General features: G+C 36.0%; 1 protein-coding gene across 4 annotated transcripts in view; it reads left to right on the top strand.

Moving 5' to 3' along the window:
- PPHLN1 (periphilin 1) overlaps positions 1–24,891 on the top strand; it is a 63,121-nt gene that overhangs the window by 12,145 nt on the left and 26,085 nt on the right. For 2 of the 4 annotated variants that reach the window (XM_063396623.1, XM_063396622.1), the window contains exons 6-9: positions 14,652–14,860; positions 18,486–18,565; positions 21,574–21,693; positions 23,217–23,357. In XM_063396623.1, coding sequence (XP_063252693.1) covers positions 14,652–14,860; positions 18,486–18,565; positions 21,574–21,693; positions 23,217–23,357 — 550 coding nt within the window. Of the gene's footprint in view, positions 1–14,651; positions 14,903–18,485; positions 18,566–21,573; positions 21,694–23,216; positions 23,358–24,891 lie in introns of all 4 variants that reach the window. The other 2 variants (XM_063396621.1, XM_063396620.1) reach the window with 1 other exon arrangement.

The raw sequence follows: 24,891 nt of genomic DNA, 5'->3' as shown, positions 1-24,891 counted from the left end.
TTGTTTATTGACAGAAATAATGGCTTTCTTGGCTATTTTTAAAATTTCAATCAGCAGCTAAAGATGGTGCTGTAAGAAGCTGTCAGTGTGATGTTAGCATTTCCTTTTGAGTGTTCATCATTCACATTTTGGTTTTTGAAAACATACCTGTCAAAAAATACTTCCTGATCTCTTACTCTTTGCATTTTTCTTCGCCCTATCTTGATTTAGAGTGCTGAAAAACATTACTTGAGATTCTCCTGAACTAAAATGCTGCTTATCTGCCATATCAAATGTCCCTAAGTGAGTCCTGTGTGCACTTTTGGGCACCACAATATGAGAAAAATATGAATCTGTTTGAAAGTGTCCAAAGGAGGGCAACAAAGATGGTGAAGGGCCTTGAGGAGAAGCATTGTGTGGAGCAGCTGAGGTCACCTGGTCTGTTCAGACTGCAGGGAGACCTTATTGTAGTCTGCAACTTCCTCGTGAGAGGAAGAGGAGGGGCAGGTACTGATCTTTTCATTCTCATGACCAGTGACAGGACCTGAGGGAACGGTCTGAAGTTGTGTCAGGGGAGGTTTAGGTTGGATATTAGGAGTAGTTTTCTCTCTCAGAGGTTGGTTGGGCACTGGAATGGGCTTCTCAGGGAAGCGGTCACAGCCAGAAGCCTGACAGAGTGCAAGACGTGTTTGGACAGTGCTGTCAGGCACCACAGTGTGACTCTTGGGGATGTCCTGTGCAGGGCCAGGAGCTGGACTTTAGTGGTCCTTGTTGGGTCCCTTCCAACCTCTCATGTTCCATCATTCTGTAATTCTGTTAAACTTTGCTGTTGAAGAAATCAGCAGTTGGGAATTTTTGTATTTTGTTCCTCTTGTTTCTTTGGTGGTATTTTGTTGGGCTTTTTTAAAGCTTCTTCTTAAAAAATAGGAAGCTTTTTCTTAAAAATAGGACATGCTTGCTTACTTAGCATTTATAGATTTGTGGCTTCAGATGTGATGTATCTAATGACCAGCAGCAGTTCTCCATGAGTGACAAGAGGATTGCTGATGTTCTAGCACTTGGCTTACTGTCTTTTTTTTTTTTTTGCCTTCCTCCTTACAGGGTTATGCTCCAGTTTCCAAGCAGCTGTCGTTTACATGGTAGACATTAACATGTCTAGCGCTGAGTGGAGCATTACTGCTCCTTCTGCTATGTTCTGGAGCACATGCTTTTTGAGAGTTGTTAGCCCTGTTTTATACAATGTTTAGTAAACAAATATCATCCTGACCATGACTTTTTTATGGCAAAAAATACGTGTTTTATATGTAAATAATAAAGTAATTCAGAGGATGTGCAGGGCATAGATTTCAAAATGAGTTCCCAGCTCTTTCTCTCCTGTTGTCACCTAAGGAATTCTGAACTCTAGAAACTGATATGAATTATGTTTTAACTTGATTTGAAGTGCCTTTTGGTTCAAATGTAATTGGCATATGTAAAGAATTGTACATCATAGTTTGGAGAAAGTTTTCTGCATACATTAAGGCAATTTTAATGTTTTGGTTGCTGATGCTGTGAGAATTGTGAGACTTAGCAATTGACAGGAGTAGAGATCAATTAAGATGTGACTTCTTTGTACATTTATCTTGTACTGAGGGTGATAATTTCTGGAGCTGTGTTACTGCTTGTCTTCAGCAATATATTAAGCTCATTTATGCAAAGCACTCATGCATGTCAGATTAAAAAAAATTCAGGGAACTATGTTGAACTATATGTTGAAGGATTCTAGTTTTGCAGTACTTGCCTATGGGCCTCATAGCAATGGATTTTGCATCCAAGTTCATTTTTATAAGGTCAGATGAACTTTCAGTGTGCAATGCTTTAGAAGATTGTTAGCTGCTGTTCACTTTAGTCATGCCAAATTTTAATCCTTTTGAGTGTACAGAGCATTGCTTCATTTTCTTTTTTACCAACCAAACTGAGTTCACAAGATGTGAAATATACGAAACTTGGCAACCTAAGATGGGTAAGACTCATCTTCAAAGAGAAATTACAAAATGACGCACTTGTAAATCCCAGCTACACATGCATTAAATTTGATCCTTAGAATTATCTGAGGCCCAGATTTTTGTAAAATAAGGATTGCCATGTTTGTAGAATAAATAAAAAGTAGACTCCTGAGAAGTGGGTTACATAGGACATTTTTAATATCTCCTCTTCAGCTGTATATGTGAATAATTTTTCCTTTGTTAATGAAGGAAACATGTTGCTACTATGTGTGTTGTTTTGTTTATTTTTTGGTTGGGTTTTTCTCCCATGATCTAAGTGAAATTAAGAAGTAGTCTTAGTAGTCCGGTCTTTATTACTAATGCATTTGTCCGTAAAAGCAGATCTGCTTATTTCCTGGAGTGCTTAGGAAATATTTTGTAATAAATGGAAATCCTGAAGTAATTTTTGGTGCTAGAAATGAGAGAAAACTGTCTGGCAAAATACAGAAACTTAATTGTAAACAATTTGTGATCCATGAACAACTGAAATTCATCAACCAGTTCTAAGTTTTGTTCTGGAAGTATTTTAAATCAATGGCTTATTGTCTTTCCTCTGAAAAATTTATGTGCTTTTCTGAACATTAATTTTGCAGTTACCACTTTAGGGTGGTAACGCATAATATATCTTGATTTTTCTACATGCATTCATCTTCACAGTGAGAATGTATTTACTGAAGGCCATGGAGTAAATTGTTTGCAAAATGGGGGATAGAAGCCCAGCAATCATTGCTTTTTAATCTCTGCTTGAATTGCCCTTCCATTTAGTAATTATCCTCTTGTAAGTGCACTAAATATTGACAGGATGTCGTAGAGTTGTGGTCTGAAGATTTTACATTGAGAAGAAAATTCTTCTTTGGTAAGAATGGTTATTTTAAATTAAAATCTTTGATGAGAGTCTCAGGAAGTAAGGGTCACTCATCTCTCAAGCAGCATTTAATATTGAGAGTCCAGATGTGTCATAGGCCAAGGCAGTTATCTTTACATTGTCACTGTGCAATCACCTTTGAATTACAGGGGGTAGGTTGTTTCTTTTTTTTTTCTCCTCCATGTATGCATTCTTTAATTAATGAAATACTGAACGTGTTTAAATAGTATAATATTTTAAAGCAGTGTACTGTATTGTGGGAGGCCTTTAGGCTTTGGATTTAAACTTTCTTGTAATGTAAACTGATCTGTGCCTTGCTTATAGAAGATAAACTTAGCCAAAGACATTTATGAGATGGTGTTATAAATGTACATAAGTCTGCTGGTTTGTTGCAATATTTGACAGCTCTTAAAGGACACCATACAAGAACCTCATTCTTTATTAAAAAGCATGTGTGGAGGGAAATAAATATGGCAGTCACCCAAAAAAATGGTCTTGCTTTTGACAGAGATTGATAAGCAGAGTTGTAGTCATACTCATTAGCACATGCCTTTTTCTTTTAATAAATAAATAGAATCTCTGCCAGAACATAGAACCTCTCAGATATTCACATGGCTGGGTAGAGTAGCTTGTTTATTCATATACAACATTACAGTTTCCTTATAATAGATCATTGTGGTAGATTCGTTAGATCTGTCTACAACTCCAGGCAAGGACTTGTCTGTTGAAATCTTTTACTCAGAAAACCCATTGTGTTAATCTGCTAGCTAAATTAGTTTATCTTGGCTCACAATATTTTGGAGGGTGGAGGGGGAAAATTAGAACCTTTTGGAACAAGATAATAGGTAATATGCAACTTAAAAGTTGATTCTGGTTTACACTAAATATTTAATGACTTCATATTCAGTTCACGTTTTATGCAGCAGTCTTACTGATTCAATAGCTGCTATGTTTTGTTTAAGAAGTGTTTTCTGCTCCACTGGCTGTAGCTCTTTTGTGCTTGGGACAGCCAATTTGTTTGCAAACTGAGATTTATGTTCCATAATTTGACTGTCGCTACTCAGTCAGAATTAAATATGTCTGATTGTATGCCAGCACTTTGGATTCTCTAAGTCTTTAAGTTTTTATTTTGAATGGATTTTAAGGACTCAAATCTTCTCATGCAGATACCACATAGTATTTTAAAAATGCCTTGTGCTGAGGACTGAGAATAATCAAGAGCAGTTCAGAAATGTCCACTGTTGCAGGTCAACTGAAAGTAAAAGAGTTTCAATTTGGACAAGTCTGGTTTTATTGCTGAGTTGAATCTTTCTTCTATTTAAGTTAGAACGCAGAGACTATCTGTGTGAACACTGTTTTCTTACTAGGAATTTTATGTCAAACTGAGTTTCTGCTGCATATGGGCCTTGTAGGCATATATCTGGAATTATGCTGGAAACCTCATTCAAAGCAAGACTGCTGTCATTGCACTTCTGAAATGTTTGTCACTTGAAAATGGAGAAAAAAGGAGAGCTTAGTAGACAGGGTTTAAGCTGAGGATTTTTTTTTGCCCCCATCCTATAATGTAAAAATATGGGGAGGGGGTAGAAATTCCTCTTATTTTTCTTTAAATAACAATTGACTGTGATGTTTATTGAAGGCTGTTGTATTTTCTTTGCAAAACTTATCCATCCAATTCTAAAAAAAAGCTTGCAGAAATTCAGAAATTGCTTACTGATAATTTTGTTCCTTTTAGAAGATCTAGCAGAATTCTAATTGGTTATGCAGTTTCCATCTCAGGATGAGAGAAAGAAGTTTAAACTATCAAATTAGCAGGACTTCCCGCTACCTGAATATTTTTTCTGCTGAGCTTGTAAATAAACAGCCTCATACAATAGAGCTGGCCTGTTATATGAGATGTGGAACGGTTCTAAATCTTTGGTTTAACTTCTCTAAGAGCCCTAAGAGAAAACTGGGTAAGCTTGTTTTGGAAAGCATAATTACAACAGGTATTTCAGTCTGATTCTGTGTGTATGGTATTTCTTATATTTTGGCCCTTTTAAATGTATCAGTTACATTTAAATACAGCTCCTCTGCTGTGACTGAGGCATTGAGAAAGGATAAAGACAGATATTTATAAACTTTGCAAATAACATTTTTATATTCTTAAAAATCATTGTTGAATAAGGAATGGCTGGATAGTAAATTGACTTCTAAGTATTTATTTGACAAAATTACAGCAAACACACCAAATCTGGTAAAAAAAATAAACCCCAGAAGTTTTCATCATTCTCAATTATCAACTATTGTGTTTATATTACTTGCATTTGATCCAAAGCTGTTACATTTTAAGGATTTATGGCTTCTTGTGCATACAACTGTTTCCCACTGTTGTTTTTGTAAGGTTTTAAACTGTAGTATAGAATTGATGTCATCATTATATTTTTTAACAGGGGGTATTGTGTGAGAACTGTTTACTACAGGTGTTGATATGTTATGATACAACTATAAGGAAAAGTTCAGTAGTCTGTGCAAACTCGGTTAAATTTTGTAATAACATTGATTCATTGTTTAAAATGAAGTCACATCTTGGAAAAATTATCATTTCCTTCTAATAAATGTTGTTTACATAATAAACAGTATGCTAATAAACTGTAAGGAGCTCCTCTGTTCACAATGTATGGTAGGGTAAGATGCCTAAAGATAAGATTAATACCTTTTCACTGTAAGATCTTGGTTAACATATCTCTTAAAGAAAGTCTTTGAAAAGTGAGCTCTCCTGGTCCAGTCTTACAGCTAGCACTATAGATGGTATCAAAACTAGGAGCTTATTGCTGTTTGGGAAATAATGAGGCAAACTCCCACGTGTAGCATTTGATTATTCTGGAAAAGTTTCTTAACTACGTTGTTGAAAACCAGCTAGCTACTGAGAGACAGTGGGGGAGGGAAAGAGAAGGGAGGCTCCCTTGGAGTCCAGACAGCTCCTGTTAAGATGGCATCTAACTAAATCACATCACCTCAGTGAAAGCCAAGGAATTGGGCTGATGGATGCAGTCACGGCTTTCTCATGTTGAGGTGTATTGTCACAGAGGACTTGGATGTAATTTCCTTTAGAAAGGTAAATTCTTCTTCATTATCTGTTAGGTTCCAAGGACTTGTTTATTAGATTTTGAATATACTAAACATTTCAGATTCAATTCCCATTGAGAGAGGGTGGAGATATTAGGATACAGGAGAGGATAAGAAAAAGTTTAGTGATAGTTTAGGCATCCTTTTGTTAAGCATTTTGCTTCAAAGAGAAAATGTCTGATGTGCCATTTCCATCTACTCTTGTGTTTAGAGTGTTATGATCTACATCTGAGGAAAAGTTCATCAATAAAGCAATTCCATGATCTCATGCTGTTGGTATTATTTTTAAAAGATGATATTATTTTTGTATGGTAACAAATTATTCCCAATGTTAGTCTTGACATTAGTTCATGATATCTATTTGCATAACCTTGAAGATTGTTTCCTTTGTATATGAAGCTCTGTAGAACTTGTTTATGGGCTGACAATAAATACTTTTGTCTAAGTGAAACTGAATATTTGTGTCATTGCGCACAAAAGCATTGGGTCAGCCAGCTGTGGGAATGTCTTTCTCTTCTCAAGTCTGACTTTCAACAGTTGCATATGTTAAATTAAGTCATATCTTATCTAGCCTAGTATGCCTAATTATTTTTGAAAATGATGCTTGAGAGCATGATTATGAAATTTGGAAGTAAAATGGAAAAAATGTTTTAATGTGTTGACTTATGGAATAATAGAATGGTTTGAGTTGGAAGGTACCTTCAAAAGTCATGTAGCCAACTCCCTGCAGTAAGCAGAGACATCTTCAAGTAGATCAAGTCACTCAGAGCCCCATCCAGCCTGATCCTGAACGTTTTTCCAGGGACAGGTTATTTACCACCTCTCTGGGCAAACTATTTCAGTGTTTCAGCATCCTCATCATAAACATTTTCTGGCAGAGCCTTTTCTTTTCCAGGCTGAACACCACCAACTCTCACAACATTTCTGCATAGATGTGCTCCATCCCACCTGATACTTTTTACTGCCCTGCTTTGTACCTAGTCCAGCAGTCCATCCATGTCTTTCCAGGACTTCGGAGCCAAGTGCAGTGTACCAAGTGGGATCTCATCAGAATAGAGTAGATGAGCACACTAATTCAGGTTTGATGAGTTACTAGACTCAGCATGCATGGTACAATTTTGATGTTGTTAGATGCAGTCTTAGAGCATTTTATACTAGGATTATCTAAGTAAGGTGAAAGATTGTTAATAGAGGAGACTGAGGTGTAAAGCAATGAACTACCTTCTTTAAAACCTCTTTTTAGCTACTGTTAACTTAGTAAAACTTGTGTCTGTTAAACACCATTCTGTTTTAAAATTTATCTTTGAATTTACATTTATTACGGCCAGTCAGTGTTGCTAGATATGTATGTCTGTTACTTCTAGAGAAAAAAAAGGAGTATTACTTCTTTGAGGCTTTTTGATTCTAACTTCAACTGCTCTAGAATTCTGTCAAGGAACCTGTTCTATTTATAATTAATTAAAAGTCATGACTGTGGTAAAGAGAATGATTTTCCTACAGTAAAAGTATATTTCCACATCAGTTTTAACTATCTAAGCAGGTGCCATTGTGGTCTTTCCCCTCTCCCTGGTTTTGTTTCAGGTGTACATTTCACAAAGTTGGTTCAATGTGCTAACCCACCACAACAAATTAAATATTAGTCTGCCAGTTTTGTTGTCTGAGAGAAAATATCAAGGCCAGCTTAGGCACAGAACCGAAATATGGATCTGAGGAAGGTTGCAGAGTCCAGGATTGCAGCAGCACCAGTTTCAATCAGTATGAGCTGTTATGGAGCTCCAGAGTTAACTGTTACTAAATCACTGGAATAAAGCATACAAGAGTTGCAAAAGGATTTTTAATAAGGAATTTATCCAAGCAGCATAGCTTGCCTATATGTTAAATATGTTCAAACAAGTGATATTTGTAATATATAGGAAATGGCCTACAAAAATAGGCAAGAGATATTAATATTTTTATAGAGACTGTAAATTGTAATGCAAGTGAAGGGAAAAAGCAAACTGGAAAATAAAAAAGATAAAGCTACATTGCTAAATAATTCATAAGAGGAAATGTCTCAACTTTCTGATTTTCAGCAAACTATATGCCTGACAGGAAGGAATGAGATCGTATAAAGAAAAATCCTATTATGTGCAATACATTTTTTTTCATGTGTAATGTCTTTTATATTGAGAAATCCAGAAGCAGAGGTAGCAGTGTGCTAATTTTACTGAAATTTGCTATGAAGAAGTCCATACCACTATTACAACACTTTGTGGCATATAAGCAAGTGAAACCTATATGACCTAACTGTTTCAAATCTCACTTTAATTTAAGAATAAAAACATAGAGATCTGTGAAGCATTTTTCCCATGTAGAGAAAAATGGGAGTGATTTTCTGATTTATTAAGGGATTTGGAAATAGCAAAAAAAAGTAAATATAGTAAGGGTCTTGTCTGTCAGTATTAGTGACATAAGGTATTACTGCTTACAAACCTGTTCCACAACTTGCTCTTTCCTTTTACAGCTTTTTTTTTGATAGTGTTAGAAAGTCAACCCCAAGAGTTGATCAAATCAACATATCCTAGCACTCCTTGTTGCAGTCTTTTGTCAATGAACTGATTGCATTCTACAGCACAGTGATGAGAAGCTTAAGTGCTCTTCCAGCAGCTGTTTCATGGTTTCTGGGTTCCTCTATGGAAGGATTTTAAAGATAACTTTTGGGGAAAGAGTAATAGCTTGCTGAACATAAAATTCACGTATGTCCCTAAAATAAAGTGGAGAAATACTTCTTTTTGGGGCTTGGTGTGTGTATAAGACAAGTGCTTGTCTACATTAAATTGTTTGGCATGTACTAAGTGTGAAGTAAAAAACCAAGTAAATTCAAAGCCCTCAAAGAAAAGACACTTCTGAGGGGTACCAATGTGCTTTGGTACCTCAGGGAAATGTTTTAAAACTTTTTCCTGTGTGCTGGTCTCTGTCTGAGGCAGGACAACAGTAAAAGTGCAAGCACCTACCTAGCAATCTCTGTCCATTAGAACTTTGTCTAGAGGCTAAATCGTTGACCAGTTTCTCTGGTTTGTTAGGATATTAGAGGAAAAAAAAGTATGTAAAGTACCATATTGTGCTTCCCAGCTTTTTTCCAATTTTAAACTTTATATTGAGATAGAAGATTCTATTTTTTTCCATTTTGAATTAAGTCTGTTTAGGAACTGATTTAGTTGCTACTGCGTAAGAGTCATAAAATGGGGGAGGTTTATTCCCTGAGCTAGTTGTCTGAACTGCTTTACCCTTCTGGGGTGGTAGGCTGCTCAAAGTGCAGTTGTAAATGTTGTAGCTGTTTATAGAAATTGTAATTTGGTCCATCACTTTAAGCAAATACTCCCTCTGGAACTTAAAACCTATGCTTTGTCTTTCTTTTTTCTGGAAATTGGAGGATCTTACTTAAGCCCTTGTTCTTTAAAAAAAGAAAACTGCATTCAAATGCATGTGATCTTGCACATGCATTTGAATGCAGTTATTTTGTCTAATTTGATCTTAATTTGTCTAAAAACATATTTTGTCTTTATTCTGTGAAGAGTTGTCTGTAGCTGTTCGCTCTTTATTCTTTGGTGCTTAAATCTGTGATTTTCTGGACTCTTTGTTGCTTTGTTTCTCTCTCCTTATCTGTGATTGACCATAATTTTTCCCTGTCAGATAATAGTTTTAGGTTCAATATACTTTTATTATGTAGGCTTATCTTGCAGCAAGTCTAATGGTATGTTATCAGTGACAGTAAAAAGGAGGAGGGTACTGTGAAAAAGGCATATTGTGTGTGTGGCTCTACGCAGATATTTACTATATGTAATATGCTAGGTAGAAAAGTTATGCAATATTAACATTTTAAATAATATAGTAAATGTAGTTTTTAACATTGAATCTAAGTAAGAATTGTGTGTAAGGTATTGTCCTTAGCTCAAGAGCAAAGAGAAGATAACCCAGAGGTTTCTACACAGAGAGAACAATTACAACAAGCCAGACTAAAAACCCCTCTTGGATGTTTCAGAGGGAAAGATGCATATCTCCTTGAAACCACCCTGGCCAATCCAAACCATGCATATCTCCTTGAATCCACAAAGCTACCTGGTTAAGCCAGACTCCAGGACGCCAGGGGTTTTGCAAAAGGCTCGTGGCAAACGGGCTTTTCTTAGATAAAGTATGCATATTCATTAAAGTTGGTCCTCAAAAATAGAGAGGCTTCTCTCTAACGGGGCCCTTCTCCTTCTCAGCCTTTGTCTGGGAGGGAGGGGGGACGGTAGACCCGGGCTACCTACTTTGCTCTTATTGCCTCATTATTTGTCCTGTCTCTGAAAACTTTTTAAACTTTTATTATTGTATTAATTTTTTTGTAACCAATTTTTATTCTTTATTAAATTTACATAAATTTCAAGAAGTGAGTTATTGGCATTTATCACAGGTACTAAGGAGAAAGAGCAATGTAGTGGGACTTCCAGTGCCATTGAAGTGCATAGCTTTACTATTCAATTAAAGGACATGGAAGCATTTCTCTCTAATGTTGCTATAATATTCAGATTGTCTTTATTTTTTATTCTCTGACCTGTCATGACATCCCAAGATGGTGGCAGGGAGTAGGAATAGAGTGGCTTTCATACTGACTGAGGTGGACAAATGGAATCTGTGTGGAGATTTGGTGTTTGCTTATGGTAACTTCAGAAGTACTGCATGCAGCATAAAAATGATGAAACATTATATATTTTCTTTTTGTTTTTGTACATTTGGTATTTCTGGATATCCTTTTCTGCTTGAATCTGTTTCACAATGCCTGTTTCCTTTTGCCTTCATGCAGAAAGCTGTTAATAAGATTACACTGGCTAGTCCTAATTATGTTAATTTTCATTTAGAGCAAAATGCAGGTATCACAAATGCTACAGTTACTTACTTGCTTAGTCATAAAATGTTGAAAACCAGTTGTCAATAAGAAATCTTGTCATCATTTCATATGTTCAAATGAAAGCCAGTGGAACCAGGTGCAATTTCTTCTGTCTATGATGGTGTAATTCACTGTATTATTTTAGCTTAGGATAAATCTGCATAAGGATCTTTGCACAATAACAAGAGATTGTAGCAAATCTCCAAAGCAGAACCTGAGCGAGTTGTTGATTTGTTGCACAACCATGTGCTGTGTACTTTGGAAAGAAATTTAGTGAGTTCTGGGAGAGGGGTGGCTGAAATCTTGCACCACCTACATTTACTTTGAAGATGTTAAAAGTGTAAGTGTTCTTGCTTCTTCTTCCAGAGGCTGAGGGCATTGTATATTTTATTAAATATTTTCTACATCATCTGATTCCTGTTGGTAGCTCTTGCAGTGTCCTGAACAGGCAGGCAAAAGGAATTTTAGTTTAAGTTTTCCTCCCCCTTCCCCTTGCATCATCTGAATTGTGAGACAGAAAAAGTATATTCAGTTACGGATTTAGTTCAGCTCGTGACTGTTTTATCTCTCTGCACTGAAGTCTGGTGTTGCAGAAGCTATTTATAGCTTCTTCAATTTATTTATAAAAGTGTGAGAGTTATTTCTAGGCAAGGTTTGTAATTAAATGCAAGCCTGTAAATGGAGTGTTTAATCCTTTTGGCAATAAGAGTAATCTTTCTCAGATGGAAGGGATCATGGAAACATCTCTTTTGACTTTTTAATCTAAGTTGTAGGCAGCATTCACCTGTGAATTACTGGAAGACCCTCCTGTTTCTGTTCCACAGCAATATGCTCTTTTGTTGCCTCAGTGTAAAAAGTGAGAGTGATGTTCACTGTGGCTGGACCATAATGTAGATTAATGTTCTAATTGAAAAGCTGAATATAATGGGGTATAGAAGTCCTAGAGAATAGTGAGCTTGAAGTATTGCAGGCTGTTGCCCAGAAGCACAAATTCAATGAGAGTGATCTACGAATCCTCCTATAGGAAAGCTTTTTCCTTTATTGCATGTGATGTGCTGCATGCACCTCGGTACCTCTCTATTCCCTGGTATTTCTCATCTTGGAAGTGATTTCATTTTACCTCTAAGTACTCTTAAGAGAAAAATCTGGCACACTGGTTTGTGTTAATCTTTGTTTCACAGAGCTTAACCTGTACACTGTGTTGTTTCTGATCCATAGGCAACTGAAAATCTCCCCGGTGTTGTATTCCCTTGGTGTTCTGCTGTGCAGAAAGTCATACCTTCTTCTGTTCTGTACTTGTGTTTTATATCCTTGAGGAAACTGGAACTGGTGAGCTGAAATAGCTGTCAGGCTGGAGCTCTTCCCCCAGCTGCCCTTGGTGAATGGTGTATCACAGTAGGGCTGTTTTTGTAACATTTCAGAAGCTCCTCCAAGACAGCTTTAGTGAGATTTTAATGGTCAGGTTTCGTGGAGGTTAACAGTGATACTGCTTCCTGTTGCAGCACTGCTGAGAGAACAGAATTGTGCTTTCAGGAATAAGTGTGAATTAGGAACACAAAATACAAAGATCTGAGGGATGCTATATAAAAGAGATAATTTCTGTATTTGTTGTTAAGATCAATAGCTCTGTTTTAAAGTCTATTTTGCATCTCTACTAAATATTGTCCCTGCTCAATAAACCTTTTGAGTATGTGTTAGAATCTGAAGCATGTGCTTAACTGCTTTGCTGAATTGGGGCCTTCATTACCAAATTGCAGGTGTATGTTAGCTTAAGTGTTTAAGAAAAAAAAAAGCCTGTAAAACAATACTTACTTTGTTCTGTTCAGTGTGTTACATTAATGGAAAACATCAGAAGTGCTGTGCTGTTGCTCTGCTGTCCCAAACTGATTTAATATAGTTAATGGCATGAATGCTCTGTATGAGATACGGTCCAGTAAAGAATTCAGATGGAGTGATGAAATAAGAAATTCAAAAATTGAAAGTGAGATTCTATTTTAGGGTGCATAATATTATTGCAGAATGTGGCTTTCAAATGTTTTTCTATTTAAATGTACATTTCAATTATACATTTTTTAAAATCTTACATGGCTATTGGGTCATTTATTATACATGTGCAATAGCCGACACTCTGTAAATATTATCATAATAAACTGCTCTGTATACAAGGGTTTAATAGCGTGGTTATAAAAGTGTGTTTTACACATAAAAGTGGTGTAGTGGTCTGCCAGAAAGTTTGTGCTTTAAAAATAAATAACATTATTTAAAGAGAAAGATTAAGAAGCAAATGGAAGAAAAAGTGGTCTGTGCCTAGCTCATTCCTGATAAATATTTGATCAATATGTTCTTTAATAAATAAATAACCCCCCACTTAGCTAGAAAAAGTGCTGAGTTAATCTAGTATTCTTCAAGCCTGAATTTACACTTCATGTCTGTTGCTACATAAAATGTTCATACATGTAATGAAGATGTGCTTTCCATGCAAAAAGTAAACTTGCACTGTGTAAAACACATCAGTGTCACAGGGTTTTTGTTTTGTGGCACTACCTGTGAAGCTTCTGTAGCTCAAGGCACCTTTGGCACATGGAAATCCTTTGTTATCTGTCACAAATATGGGCCTGTGCCATGCTGTATGAATTGTACATCTTTTCTTCTTCTCCAGCAACATAAAATTAGCTATAGCTACATTGTCCTACATGAGACCACCAGATTTTTGTGAGACATTCCCCTATTTAAAATACTGGAGTCTGATGCAAAATAGGAGAGAAGATACATTCTGATTTACTGGAAATGCTATGAAATCTCAGAGATTTCTGTGGAGAAACTAGAAGTTCTTGCTACTCTTACCAATGCATCTTCCAAGGCAAAAGTGACAAGTCTAGATTCAGTTGGCTCATATGTCTTTTAGCTCTGAGATTCTTTAGGACAAGTTTGAAATGATACTGGGCGTTTTTTTCACCTTTGCACTTATATGTACATTAATACGATTTACAAATAACCAACACATTTGTGCTGTGGTCTGGAGTAACAATATTTAAATTTAGTAGAAAGTTTTGGTGTTTATTAGATTCTGGTTTTAAATCACCTGGGTTTGTGACATTTTACATTAAAGCTCAAAATTAATATTTTGTGTTGTGAGAAACATATTTAGGAGATACAAATCTTCATATTTCATTCAAGAGTTGACTTTGGATGGATCCATAGGTGAGAGACTAAATATTCTGCAGATTTCTTTTTGTCTTTGCTGGATATAAGCTGAAATCCCTCAGTGATATTTTGTGTAGCAAAGTGTATGAAATCAAATTAATATAGTCCCTTGAAAATAAGAGAAAGACATACGTGAAAAAGGCCAAATAGTGTAAGCAATATTTGCATATGCATTTTTAGCTGTTGTAAATTAAGGCTTAATTTCCAGGGTAAGTGTACTGAATCTGAGAAAAATTGTGAGAGCTCTCATTTCGTCAATGTCTTTTTCACACATTTTAACTGTATTATCAATAAATAAAAAGGAATTAGCTTCTAGCAATGAAGTACTTCAGTGAAATCTGAAAAAAACCTTTTTTTTTTTTTTTTTTTTTTTTTTAATTTTTTACTTGTTTTTCATTCTCTGCATAGCACTCTGGAAAACACTGAAGATTTTGGATGTGTTCTGCAGATGACAGTGAACCTGTTTGTGTTTACCAGGCATGAGCTGTTGCCATTGTATATGTGCTGTTCCATAAACACTGGAAGGATAACTGATTGTACTTGTATTTTTCTGTTGTCTTCCAAGGGATGTCAGAGACGGCTTCCGAAGAAAAAGCTTCTATTCTTCTCATTATGTGCGAGATCGATCCCCTCACAAGAGGGACTCTCCCTTCTTCAGGGAATCGCCGGGGAGCCGGAGGGATTCTCCTCACAGCAGATCTGGCTCTAGTGTCAGCAGCAGGAGCTACTCTCCTGAAAGAAGCAAAGCCTACCCTTTCCACCAGCATAGCAGAAGTATGTCATCTTTACATAAAAGAAATATTTCTTCTCAGCAAGGTAATGCTGGATTAATGATGTGAACTGGTTAGTGAGGTGAAACTGCAACTCACTGTATAAGCCTTTTTTCCTTACTTGCTCTTCTTAAAATGGGAAAAGCTGACATTTTGTACCATCTATGTGCTGTCTGCTCTGGTTGTTTCATTGTACTGTCTGTTCCCTTACGTATTTCATGTGGGAGACTGTAGGTGTTATTTTGGTCTCAGGTCTAGACTGACTGTAGGAGTTTCAACTGCACAGCTTTTTCTAGTATTTTATGTTCTTTTTAGCATCAGCTCCTGTTACTTATGTGCTTCATTGGATTCCCTGACAAGAAACTTTGCTTCATCTACAGCAGATGAAGACACTCCTTTCTGCAACCAGAATAAAACATGGAGAAAAAATGGAGAAAGTAAAGTACATACTTCTACTTGTTACATTTTCTCCAAATTTTACTAGGGTTTTGAAACGGATTGTTTTTTAGCAATTACATTTCAATGTCAAAACCTCTCAGATCTTGCTCTGCTCAAAGATATGTGAAGCATATCTCAGTTTAGTCTATTCTGACTTTTAAAAGCTTAGCTCTTAATGTTTTCCACAAGTCTAATGAATCATCTGTTTTGAAAATATCTGAGATTTCATATTTAAGTGATTTTGGGGACAAAAATCACTTTTTTTTAGTATACTACGATCTTAGCCACTCTGTACAGCTTATGTAAATTAATCCAATTTGATTTCCCTTTCTGAAAATGCTTTCTAGTGAACTATGCAAGCCTACTGTTCGTTTTGGCAGCTTTTTAAAAATTAATTAGGTTTTTTTTACTTACTGAGAAGGCATATTGTGTTTCCAGAGTGACACTGAAACATTATGCAGCACTTCTTGTCAAAAAACATCTTTGTAGTTCATAACATTGTTTAAATATTGAGGAATAATTTCACTCCTTGCAGAGTAGATGGTCTTTCTCTTTGGGCATTACAATGCTTTTAACATTTTGTAGCAATACTTAGTGAACATAAATTCCTCTAAGTGTAGGAGAGGAGGAAAAAAATAGTTAACTAATTTTCTAGAAGTCTTGTAGGTGTGCAGCATGTAATTACTAGGGACAGGAAAAAATGTTGTGAGAAACCATACAAAATTTTGGAATGTTTCATGGGTTTTTTTAAATTTTGAGCTGACTTTGATCATATATGTATATACTGTATTGTTAGAATTACTCAGACAATAGTGGAGGTGGAGCTGTAGAAGCAAATACATTCACAAACCAGAAAAGATCTTGATCAAGAGAGGAACTTATATCTAGGTCTATGGTTTTTGATATTTTCTCCCATTTGCCTGGTTAAATACCTTTCCCAATCACCTTTAGATAAGTTTTAAGAGACCAGCTGAGTTGCACACTGGACTATTTCTTTATTCCTTTCCCTGGAAAGGAGCACTATTAAAATGTCCCTCTAGATGACTGAATTAAAATACCTATTTGCAAGGTATAAATGATTTAAATAATACTTTTAGAATAATTTTTGAATGTGGTTTGCCTTAGGTAAGCTCATGTATTGCATATTTAAAAGGCACATCAAGTGGGACATCTCATATATGACAGCAGTACATTTAAATGTATTTACAACATGCAAAGTATATACTACTTCATGTAGAATTTGAAATATGGCATCTTTTTAAAATATTATAATGCTGTTTAAAATCATACTATCTGAACTGGTTTGGTCACATGACTTCCACTGAAGAAGGAATATCCCACGCTCTATGTCCCTTCATACATTAGGATGAATACAGAATTTAAACAAAGAAAACTGTGGGGACCTGCAGAAGCTTGGCAAAGGGAGGGAAAGGGCTAATGGAAAGGGCAAGCCTTCATCCATGATGGGAGAGCACGGGGAGAAGCAGGATGGTCTTCCTTCACAGGCCCAGGCAGTAAGGGGCCAGTAGAGTGGTGTGCTAAGGAAATGAAAGGCGGCAAATACTGGTGCTTGGAGAGGGTCATGTTTCATTTTACAGGTAGGGCTGCGGGGGTCAAAATAGCCACACACACACATTCTGAAAAAATGGCCTAATAATGTCTTCTAATTAAATGGTGTTTTCGCACTTTGATAACTTTGAATAATTTTCTGCCATTTGTATCAATTAATTTCATCTGTTCAGCTGCAAACATATAATCCATTCAGCTGAGATAATCTTTAAAGAATTCAGTCTGACAAAGGAGGCATGTGGGAGGCAGAGTTAAAGGAGTCCATGAATTTAAAAGGAGGTGATTTGGCTATGGGGCTGAAAAGCAGGTATCACAGGAGCAAAACTTGTGTTACTTATTGATGGCAATGGAGATGTTCTGTGCTTTGTTGCTTTTACTCATTAAATAAAAGCCACATTTGAAGCCATAATAAACAACCACATTTATAGTTCTGCAAAAATAATTTCTATCTCAATTTTTGTAAGTCTTTGATAGATTTTTTAAATGAATCCCTTTAATAATTATATTTATAAAAATTTAATGGAAGCCAATGTAAGTTTACATTACCTTTGCTTATTTCTGATCAGTCAACTGTTTCCCAGTGAGTGTGATTAGTCTGATTGATTTAGGCCTACTGACAACATGTTTGCATTTTTACTTACCTTTTGCAGATGTCTTAGGTGAAATCTGTGGACCACAACTTGAAAACTAGTAGTTTACACTGCAGCCAGTTCTGTTGCTGTGGGCTGCCTGTAACTGGTCTGTGGCAAGACTGTGCACAGATTGTGATTAGCACTGTGAATTTGATTTGACATTTTGCCAATTTTATAAGAAAGACAGCGATCTTACAAGAAGCATCTACTCTGTGGCTGATACAATGCAGGACTGTTTCCCATGGCAGGTCTTTTTAACATACTGTGGCCAGCTAAACTAGTTTGTACACTACCTGGTTACCTTTGGTGATTGACTGCTCTCTGACATTTCAACTGTTTACATTATTGCAGGAATATTAAAAAGTGAAATCACATCATCTTGCAGAATCATAGTGATACACCCTTTCAGATAATGATGGAAAAAAGGACAGTGGGTTTTCTTAAATGCATGAAATGACATAGCTGTATCTTCTCTCTCCTTGGGAAGCGAAAGAAGTGTTAACAATATTTAGCAGATGATGGAGTATGTAGATTTTATAGAATCATAGAATCATTAAGGTTGGAAAAGACTTCCAAGATAGAGTCTGACTTTTGACCAAACACCACCCTGTCAACTAGATCATGGCACTAAATGCCATGTCCTGTCATTTCTTGAACACATCCAGGGACAGTGGTTCCACCACCTCCCTGAGCAGCTGTTCCCAGGCTTAACCACTCTTTCAGTGAGAAGATTCTTCCTGCTGTCCAGCCTGAGCCTTCCCTGGCACAGCTTGAGGCCATTTCCTCCTGTCAGGTGTTGCCTGGGAGAGGAGTCCAACTCCTTGCTACAGCCTTCTGTCAGGTGGTTGTTGAGGGTGATAAGGTTCCTATCAGATGTGAGAAAGTTTAACTGCAATTTTTCTAAGCCGCTAAGCATATTTGGTTATATATATCTTTATCTTGGATATATATCTTTAATTTCTCAGTCATTAATTTTTTTCTTAATTATAGGTAAGGAGAGGACAGTTCAGTCACTGAAAACATCAAGAGATGCATCACCTTCAGGGTCCACAGCAGTGCCTTCATCAAAGGTGAACTTTCTTTTTGAGTACATCACACCATGGTTTTGGATTGCTCATTGTTGGATTTTTTCCTCACTTGAACGGAGATACTGCATACACCTGTTAAAGTGCATATTCCTTACTATATTACTTCCTATTTCTTACAATAGGAATAGGACTTGATCTTAGAATTCTGTGGTGTTGTATGTTAGTATTACCACTGATTTTGACACAGACACACCTGCCATGTTATTCAATGGGGAAAAAACCCAGGCTTTGGTTGTGCTATGTCATTGTAAGTGCTTATGTGTTACACATCTCTCTTAGAACTGCTGTGCCAGCTGATTACCATTGTCATGAGGGGGGGAAGCAGGTAATGTATTTTCAGTGATGTAAATAGGGAAAATAAGATAAAAGCCATTATGAACAAGTTACGCTGGTTTGGATGATAAATATACTTTATAATTGGTTCACCTATTTTGCCTATAGACTCAGCACACTGCAGCTTAATACCAAATCCTTACTTAATACGCATCTTTGAGAGCAAGGAGGCATTGCAAAATCTCTTGCTCTTGTGTTAATATGTAGTGTGATCTTGAACTCTGTATTCTGTAAGTGTTCTGCTTTCTTCAGTCAGGTCTGATCTATGCTGTATTAGGTTTTAGTCATCAGTTTGCAAGTATCTGCTGCCAGTGGATATCCACATTATACAGGCTACACAAAATGAAACTTTGGTGAAAGTCATTTCCCCAGACAGCGTAAATATTTATGGGGTATGCATCAGCTGCAGAAATGGAAATACTTCCATGACTGTTTATTGATTTTTCTCTGGAGTCCCCAAATCTGCTTATAATGTAACTGCCCCGTGTCAGCAGAGCCTTTTGGAGTCAGCCTTTTGGCTGGAATTGCACTGAGCAGTTCAGTTACCCAAGTGCTTCTCTGACTCAGAAGTAGTGACAGAAGCAGTCTTGGCAAGACATGAACATCTCCATAGCAAGAGTCTTACAATTTATCAAGGCTCGAGAAATTAGTTATATGCTATGTATTAGCCATTAAAGGATATGATTTTCAATGCTCTAAGTTATAATTTAGCTTTGAAATTCTTACAAAAGTATGTTTCCATAGCAATAACTCTTTTCGCTGTAGTATCTATTTGCAGATCAAAAAAGGTATTTTTATCTATAATTATTTTTTACATATTCATGCATGTGAATTAATACATGTTGATGTTACATGATCTTAGCCACCTGACTACATGATGAAATCTTTTGTTTTTCTTTACTAGCTGTACAGACTGTAAGCCTTGGAGGCTGTATCCGACACAGAGCAAAAGGATGTGTGAGACAGGGACAGCTGCTGAGAAAGTGACAGCTTTTGCTTTTCTAGGTTATTGATGAGATTAAAGAAAAAAAAAAATCTGTTTTGAGGTGGGGAGGGGGGCAGCAGATTAGTTTTTTTAGTAAGATCTATTGGGTTGGTTGTTTCTTGCAAGTTTGCAGCCTAAATAGCTGCTGCCATTTTCAACTGAGAAATATGTTCCTGTTCTGTCTCTTCAGCTGAAGTGTACCTGTGCAAATACCATTACTGTATTCCATAAAATTCACTCAGGATTTAATATGTATTTATCAACATTCAACCTATAGAATTAAATTTGGTGAGATTAAACAGATTTTTTTTTGTATTCCAATAGATATTAGTTATCTAATGTCTAATATGTCTTCTATGGCTTGTGGAAATATAGCAGGTCATATGAGATTTTCTATGAATTATATTACTCCTTTCTTTTAAGAGCCCTCTTCATATCCCTGCAATTGAACTTTGTCACCTCCTGACTTCACTGGTTGTAATTCTGTAATTTGCAGTTATAGAGAACAGGGATTCCTATTGGAACATCGTGTTCCACTTCTCTTCTGGATTCAGATAAAGGTGATGTCTTTATGACACAGAGTCCCAGAAGGGTTCGGTGAATTGCATATTTATGCCATACTGCAGTACAGAGGTATTTGGATAATACTTTGCTTGACATAAGCACAAAAGACAAAGGAGTTTTGCTACTGGCCATTTATGTAACTTAGAACGAGCTAGTGGTAAGAGGTGGAGTGTTGGTTTCTTTCATTTGGGGTTTTATCTTTTTTTTGTCTGCCTGTTTGCTCAGATGGAACAGGCATTGTTACAGCCTTTTTCAGGCAGTAGAATTTTTTTATCTCTTTTTCAGATACCCATCTTAGTGTTGCAATTTTTAATGCTACAGTGATATAGATTCTTTGGGTGCTTCTCTACATTTAAGTTAAATATCCACCTAGTGGTAACAAGATTTATAAAGCTAGCTATTCCTAAACTGATATTTGTCATTGTTTGCTGCTCTGATAGTAAAAGCCAAATAGTATTCTTAGAGAGAAAACAAATTTTAAGCATTATTTATGTAAGAATTTCCATTTGAAAAGATAGAGTTAGAAGAACATAAAGTCATGACTGACTCCATTATAAATGATTAGCATTCCCCCAAATAAAAAAATAATGGATTTTAATGGAACCAGCGCTGATCAGTTAGTTTGTATAAATTTTTTTTTTGTCCCTAATTTTTTGTCCCAGCTGAGGTTTTATACCTTACGTAGTATTTAATAGTTTATTTTGAATTTTTTTATAACCTTCTATACCGGGAAATCTCATTGAATTATTAGTTCACTCCACTCTTGTATTGTACTTCTTTAAGGTCCAACAGGGCTCAAAATTTTTTTCTATTATATCTGACCTGTGAATTTAATAAGCCTTATTAGGAAAGTACAGTGGTTTTGTAGCAGTCCACTGACCTTCCTTGACTTACCTTTTTTCTACCTCTCTTATTTCTGTATTATCTGCTCTCCCCCCTCCCACTTTTCTTTTAGAAGAAGTTGGACAGCAAATGAAATAATTTCAACTTTATTTTTTCCTATGTTAAAATGTTTTAGGGATCAGAATAACTGTTTATTTTAATTTTGTAGATTTTTCCATGTTAAGTGTATTTCATGTTAAACTTTGACTGCAATGTTTTTGTACAGGCTTTGGAGAAGAGCAACAGACTGTCAGAAAAGGAACTTGCAGAAGCTGCAAGCAAGTGGGCAGCTGAAAAGGCAGAGAAGGTCGAGGAAAGCAATTTAACTGAAATAACAGAGTATGATGTAAGACAGGATTATTAATCCACTTAATTCAAAGTGTTACAACAATAGGCTCTTGTTTTTCTGTACTCTTCATAAAGGCACATTTTCTAACTTAAACCTGAATTTTTCTGCTTGTGCTATTAAATATTTATTGAAAGGGAATGAAAGGGAGACTAAAATCTTACGGTTTATTTATTTTGTAATAATACACAAAGCCACAGTATGTTTTGTTAGTATAATTTGAATTGACGTTGAGCTACAACTGACACAATAAAGTTTCAGCTCCCCCAAGCATTCTCCACGGAGCTCTTGTAGTAGTGTAGGTCTGTATGTCTGCTGAACTCCTTAAAATTAGGAGGGGGCTGCTGAGTCAAAACATGAGTGTACATGTAAAACATAAGACTTAAGGAGACAAACTCTGGTTTGTTGAGTTCCATTTCAAGCTGTGCCAGCCTACTATGTCCTGTATTCCTTTTCAGAAAGCAGTCCTCCATTATATTAAAAATAAAGCTTACCTTATTACTGCAGTGGGTATATTTTTTTTTTCCCCAAAATACTTCCTTAGTAATCAACATTAATTATTTGCCTTCACTCACTCTCAGGCATTTTGTTCTTTACTGAGATACCAAGATCTGCGATTCAATCTTAATGGTTTCTGTTGCTGCTGAGGTCTGAGCATATGTTCACAGAACCATTTAAGCTTTTTACTTCCTTTCTCTGTCTAATGCTTTTCTCTTTCATGTTAGTGAAGTCTTAAAATTCTTCACCTCTTTTTTTGAATAATAGAAATTAATTTTTATCTTCTTCAATTTTCAAATCCTATTAAAAATAAATAAATTTGTTCCATAATACTGGCTTTAAATAGTGCTGTAAGACAAAATTACTACATTTTCTATATGAACTCCTTGGAGTTGGCATCTCTTTTCTTTGGAGCAGGAATACTGTCCTAATCTCTGTTTTAGAGGGAAGTTTATACAATTCCTGTACTTCAGTTTGATTTTTCACGTCACTAGAAATCTTCAGCTCATGTTTGCTTTTGCTATACGATAGTTATTGCAGTTCCTTTAATAATAGACCTGTGGCCCTGAATGCTTCAAGGGTTGTGTCTGACAGCATTTTCATTTTGTTGATGCCTATGCACCTTTGATTTTGTTATTTTATCCTTTCCCAGAAGGCTAATAACATTTTCATTGTGGATTTTTTTTGCTTTCTGGTGTTAGAAATATCACATACACAAATATCTTCTCAGTGGATGGGCAAGTAGAGGTTATGTGACATCATTGCCTTTACACAGTTAAGGCTGTGTCACAGGGGGTTTTATTGTGTCACGTTTTTTACATGTTTAAAATCCGTATTTCTGTATCTGTTAGAATTGTAGCGATAATACTTCACTAATAGTCTTGATGAGCTAACTCATATTTATGATGACTGTGTTTAAGGCTTTTGGGTTTTCTTCCTCTGCTCCAGTTTTTATTTTTCTCTGAAAATTTTCTCTGAAAACTGAATTTATTTTTTGTTTTTTGGTTTTTTTGGTTTTTTTTAAGGCTGGATCTTCAGCTCCATTATACATTGAGCAAACAGAGGAAACAGAAGTAAATCTAATGGAGAGTGCAGAATTATACGAGGACAGCCAGCTTCTGGGTCGTTCAAAAGCAATTGCAGCTAAGACAAAGGAGATTGAACAGGTGAGTCTTCTTGGCATTTTGTCACTAATACAGTAATGGTTTGCTCTGCTGAAATTACCTTGATTTATTTTTTCCTCCTGCTTGGAGTGTAATATGAATGTAATTTGATTCTTCAAGATGATTTGGTAACGTCTCCAGCTGTTTAATTCCAAAGAACCATGGCATTTATCTGCATAGGGATATTAATGGTACTTTTCTGCAACTTGCATGCAACAACTACTGTTTTGCAAGCTAAGACCTCTTAATTCTAGTGGCTATTGCATAATCATGTTCATGGTGGGCACAGCTTTCCATGTGTGTGTGGTCCTGCTGGAATGCAGCTTACCAGAGTGTGCTGTAACTCTGAGAGCCTTGATGCAGTTGGTTTATCCCTGTGTGTCTGATCACAGGATCAGAAATGGCCTGAATGAGCTAGGACCAAATGCATAAACCTAGGACTTTTTAAAAATGACAAACTGAAAAAAAAATACACAGGCTAAAACCATATTTTTAAAAAATAGCTGTTGTGATTAGTTAGCCTCATGCTGGTGAATCTATGGTTGAATTTCCCTAGGCTCTAAGGACAGGGTTGTAGTGAAATTGTACGAAAATTACATTGTAAAACCCAAATATTGTTTTCTATATGATGTAATGCTATTGTGTGTGGTAGAGTTCACACCTAACTCTAGGGAAATCTTGATTATGTTCTATAAAATGGAATACTTATAGGAACTTAGTTCAGAAAAGCCTGAGGAATAACTTAGATTTGGGTTTTGCACAACCAGTTTCTCCTGTTGTTGATTTGAATATTGAAGTTGTCAGCTTCTGCAGAATTTAAATAAGAGTCTAGAATGATGATAGAAGCATTTTACTGAACTGAATATTATCTTATTATAAACCAGGTACTGTGAATTTGTTAAGAATTAGACAAGATTTTTATTTAATCATTAAAAATTAAGACTGGAAAATGAACTACATATTTTTCACGTAAATATTTAAAATTAACTTCTGGATCTGCAATTAAATTTTCTGGATTTTTAAAAAATTGTTGTGATAGACCTGATGATTGTCATAATCATCATGAATATCATAATGAGTCATCATAATAAAACACTGACTACTATTCCTACTATATATGGAATCAGTTTGTAGAAATTTGTACACTGTTGTGTTTACTTTGAGTTCTCAGCATCTAAAAGTTTCCAAGAGGTTGTTTTTCAGTGTGCACGGGACAGCTATTAAGGTATTTAAAGTAAGTCAGCAATGAAGTCAGACAAGGCATGTGCCACTGCTTATGTGTTAAATAATTGGTGAGGACGAAGCTAATGTCTGAGGACGTGAGCTTTGACCCATTGAACCTCTTCTGCTTCTGTCTCCTAAATTTCTCTTTCTCTCAGAGCACCAGATCTAATGATGTTTGCTTTTTTGTTCATATTTATTCTCAACCTGATTGCCAAGTATTTCTTGGCTGTTCCAGACTCCTGATAAAGCCTTCTTTGCTTTGCCCTCTCCATATCCATTTGTCTCCAAAGCTCTAACCTGGAAAAGGAGCAAA

Source organism: Prinia subflava, chromosome 4, assembly GCF_021018805.1.
Source record: "Prinia subflava isolate CZ2003 ecotype Zambia chromosome 4, Cam_Psub_1.2, whole genome shotgun sequence".
NCBI classification, from domain to species: domain Eukaryota; kingdom Metazoa; phylum Chordata; class Aves; order Passeriformes; family Cisticolidae; genus Prinia; species Prinia subflava.
This window is presented reverse-complemented; position numbering and strand designations above follow the sequence as displayed.